Here is a 4,693-nt window from a genome sequence, read left to right as displayed (position 1 = left end):
CTACTACACTTTGTCGTTTCCCTACGCATTTGATTAAATGCTCCTACTTAATTAATTTAATCTGACTCTTACTTTACCATTTTGTTTTTCAGTGCTCCTTCAAATTCAAGCCCCCTCTGACAGGAACCCCTCCCATCAATGACAACCACAGCATAGCCCAGAGAGGCTAGTGTGTTCAGACGGAGGTACTTCATCCCCTTGAAGGAGTTGTTTACCAGCTGCACCTAAAAACACAAACACGCAGAAAACATTGTGTTCAATTGTTAGATATTTTTATATTCACAGTAATATGGACTCAAAGCTAACACAAAACTGTAACATTAAGACAGGAGGTCATGGTGGAGTCAGAGGTTTTCTTCTTCACATACTGAAAACACTAAATATATCCACAAACCTGTGGGCCTCCATACACAAAGAGAACAGTGGGGTGTTTCCTGCCAGGCTGCAGGCTGTGAGGCTTGTAGACCATCCCATAAAGCTGAAAGCCTGAATTCGCTGGAAAGTCAAAAATCTCAGGTGGATTGTAATCTCCTGGGCAACCTGGAGGACAAAGTAACACATGTGGGCATTAGACTGGCATGCACCAAAACTCTTAGAAGTCAATTCCTAGTGGAATGTTACCTAAATCAATCTTTGAAGCCTTTGGATAAAAGCACAAACTAAAGCACACAAAAATATATTACTAGTGCAGTGAACCCTATTTAGCATCTTAAAAAAATATTAAAACCAACAGAGACAATGATACACAATCCACTTTCTCGTGGAAAGCTGATGATACTCTCCAACTAGTTGTGCTTTGTGGTAGTTTAGCCAGACTCTTCCGTAGCACCACTCTTCTATTTCCTAAACAAGACATTTAATGTAAACTTGATAGCACTATCATGCCCTGTGACTTCATATACTTCTGCCAAAGCCAGCAACATTTGTTAAGGATTGCATTCCCACTCCTTGTGCTTGTAATCAAACCCAGTTAACAATCAACTCTGACACAAAGCGCCCATGATGACGTGTTTGAGCACTATATTATCTGATCACTGTCACAGCTGTGCAGAGGTCGTCTAGAGGATGCCAGCATACATAAAACTTATTGTCCTTGATCTAATCACAGCCAGACTTCAGTTCTCTCCTGCAGACGAGGTTCGTTTTAGTCGATTGTTCCAAAAATAAAACCACAGATAGGTGGGCAACCTTGACGCTTGGCCAGACAAGGCTAATCATGTAAATGCAATGTCTGGATACTGAATCAGAAGAAAACCTGTTAATTTAAGGCTTCCTTTTTAACAACAGGTTTGTAATTTATCATGAACTGCAACAGAACTGAATCAACCTAACCATTTTTAAAAGTTAATAAAACTACCAACACTGACTTCTCCCTTTAATGCAAAAGTCTGTTAAGGTTTTAACTATGTTAAACCAAAACTTTATTTTAACAAGCTGCTCCAGTCTACACAGGCGAGCACGGCTGGTGTTGGACACTATCTGTGTATACACACTCCAGACACAGACAGGTACTCAACAAAACAAAACTTGCAGTATAGCAGGTGTTTACATCAGATCCCCTTTACCTGTTGATTCCATCATGCTGGCCCAGAACTCAGGTACTATGTGTAGTGGGTCACTTTCTGAACTGTTTAGTTTGTAGACATGGACACATGGAGGTGTGCTCACATTACTGTAGTGGCTGACAAAAAAGTCAAAGTTCTGCAGAGAGAGAGAAGGCTAAAAGTTCATCCATCTGAAGAAAAGATATAAGGTAGGGTAGCTACAAAAAGACAAGGTGAAGGCTGAAATAAATGGACTATTAAGATATGCATGTATATATCTGGACAGGTAGGCAAACAAGTGAGTCATCTTACCTGACTAACAGAGCAGCTATGAGAGAAGCCTGGTTTGGTTAGTCTGACCACATCTCCAGGTGAGTCATAGCTAACCACATAGAGGTGGTGCTCCAGAGGAGTGTCTCTGGTACCTTGAAAGTACACCAGCTTTGTTGCCTCGTTCACCCAGATCTAAAATTTAAGAATGACAAGACAGTAAATGCGAGGTCAAGACAGTAAGGTTAAATGCCAGAATGTAGAAACTCTGCAGACCAAATAAACAGTACGGTCAAAGAATTTGAACTTTTTCGCTTCTGCTTTGTAGTCCAGCACATTTGGAATCAAACTATTTAAAGACAGTTAAGTTGGCATATTCCAGCTTCAAGGTGTTTGAGGGCTTCATTGAAAACCAAGGGCTTTAACGGCAAAACAATAAAATGTTCATGACCAGTGAAGCCAACAACCTGAAGTTAGGTCCAACTAAATGTGTGTTTCAACTGATCAGGATTAGACTGAAAGCAAAAATCTTCTGAAACATCACATCATCCAGTGTCTGGTGATGCCTGTTGGTCATCAACTCCACGCAGTCATTCAGCAGGTTTATGTGTACTTAAATAACCAGGTTACAGTTGGCTCTTTCCAGTACACTTTTAACTGCGATGTAAAGAAGGACCCTGGTTTCTGTAATTGGGCTGAGGGACTGTGGAAAACCCCAGGTCGAGTTCTTATGAAGAACGCAGTTTTCCCTGCTAGAAAACAAAGTTTCTAATCTGCATTTTAAAAGTAGGCGGACATATTAAAAGACTGAAGACAGACAAAGTAACAGTGAAGTGGCTATATGAAATTACATGTAGCAATGCATCCTCATATTCTAATCCAAATCCAACATCTGAAACACTTGAAACTAATGCTACACAGCAAATAAGTGTTTCATTTCAAAGCAAATGTGCTGAAGTCGACAACAAAATACTTTTTGACTGTCCTCTAAATACAGTTCCTATTTATCTTCTATAGGTGTGAATTTATATATCCACCACTGGGGAACATTGTCCAACCTTGGAACCATGCCTTGCGAGCACTTCCCATTCTCCACTGGTCAATGTAACCTCTTCCTTGATTGCACATTTGAAGTCTCCTGCAGAAAACAGATAACAGAATCATCATGCTCCTTGACATACCAAAAGCACCGACATAAAACCTGACAGCGAAGTTCAGATGAGGTAAAACAGCATTAACCTGAAAAAAATACACAACTCTGTGACCGCATGCAAATGCTCCAACATCTCCTAGTGTCTTACCTTCTGTGTGTCTGTACTCTGTCCAGTGGTAGCAGCCTGATTGTAACAGGGATGTGATTTTATACAGGTGGCTGAAACCTGTTTTACACTCATTTATCCAAATGAAAGTAAACTCGTCATCTGCTGTTTGAATAAAGGGATAGAATATGTCATGAACCTGCAAAAAAAGAAAACAATCAGTTAATGAATGCTTACAGTAGAAAAAAAAAAAACCTTACAATCATAACAACTAGTTCATTACACTCAGGAGAAAAATATACAGTCAGGGAAAAAATTATTTGAACCCCAGCTGATTTTGTAAGTTTGCCCACTAACAAAGAAATGATCAGTCTAAAATGTCAATGGTAGGTTTATGTGAACAGTGAGAGACACAACAATAACAAAAAAATCCAGAAAAATGCATTACAAAAAAAGTTATACATTAATTTGCATTTTCATGAATGAAATAAGTATTTGATCCCCTATCAGTCAGCAAGATCTCTGGCTCCCAGGTGTATTTTATACAGGTAACGAGCTGACATTGGGAGCCCTCTCAGCTCGTTACCTGTATAAAAGAGACCTGTCCACAGAAGCAATCAATCAATCCAGATTCCAAACTCTTCACCATGGCCAAGACCAAAGAGCTTTCCAAGGATGTCAGGGACAAGATTGTTAACTGCCAATCTCCCTCGGTCTGGAGCTCCATGCAAGATCTCACCTCGTGGAGTTTCAATGATAATGAGAACGGTGAGGTAGTAGCCCAGAACTACTCGGGAGAAACTTGTCAATGATCTCAAGGCAGCTGGGACCATAGTCACCAAAAAAACAGTTGGTAACACACTACGCCGTGAAGGACTGAAATCCTGCTGTGCCCGCAAGGTCCCCCTGCTCAAGAAAGCACATCTACAGGCCCGTTTGAAGTTTGCCACTGAACATCTGACTGATTCAGAGGAAGACTGGGTGAAAGTGTTGTGGTCAGATGAGACCATAGTCGAGCTCTTTGGCATCAACTCAACTCGTCGTGTTTGGAGGAGGAGGAATGCTGCCTATGACTCCAAAAACACCGTCCCCACCGTCAAATATGGAGGTGGAAACATTATGCTTTGGGGGTGTTTTTCTGCCAAGGGGACAGGACAATTGCACCGCATCAAAGGGAGGATGGATGGGGCCATGTACCGTCAAATCTTGGGCGAGAACCTCCTTCCCTCAGTCAGGGCATTGAAGGTTCAAGTTGCCAAAGTATTCCAGCATGACAATGATCCAAAACACATGGCCAAGCCAACAAAGGATTGGCTCAAGAAGAAGCATATTAAGGTCATGGAGTGGCCTAGTCAGTCTCCAGACCTTAATCCCATAGAAAATCTGTGGAGGGAGCTGAAGGTTCGAGTTGCCAAACATCAGCCACGAAACATTAATGACTTGGAGAGGATCTGCAAAGAGGAGTGGGTCAAAATCCCCCCTGAGATGTGTGCAAACCTTGTGGCCAACTACAAGAAAGGTCTGACCTCTGTGATTGCCAACAAAGGTTTTGCCACCAAGTACTAAAGCACGCTTTGCAAAGGGATCAAATACTTATTTCATTCATGAAAATGCAAATTA

General features: G+C 41.3%; 1 protein-coding gene across 1 annotated transcript in view; it reads right to left on the bottom strand.

Moving 5' to 3' along the window:
• Window positions 1–4,693, bottom strand: part of LOC109969325 (dipeptidyl peptidase 9-like) — a 15,190-nt gene that overhangs the window by 3,072 nt on the left and 7,425 nt on the right. The window contains 6 exon segments of the mRNA XM_020616139.1: window positions 78–224; window positions 395–540; window positions 1,566–1,701; window positions 1,857–2,009; window positions 2,873–2,952; window positions 3,116–3,272. Of these exon segments, the coding sequence (XP_020471795.1) occupies window positions 78–224; window positions 395–540; window positions 1,566–1,701; window positions 1,857–2,009; window positions 2,873–2,952; window positions 3,116–3,272 (819 nt within the window).

The sequence above is a fragment of the Monopterus albus genome, unplaced genomic scaffold, assembly GCF_001952655.1.
Source record: "Monopterus albus unplaced genomic scaffold, M_albus_1.0 scaffold172.1, whole genome shotgun sequence".
Lineage (NCBI taxonomy): Eukaryota > Metazoa > Chordata > Actinopteri > Synbranchiformes > Synbranchidae > Monopterus > Monopterus albus.
The sequence above is the reverse complement of the archived record's forward strand: the minus strand, read 5'-3'. Positions and strand labels throughout refer to the sequence as shown.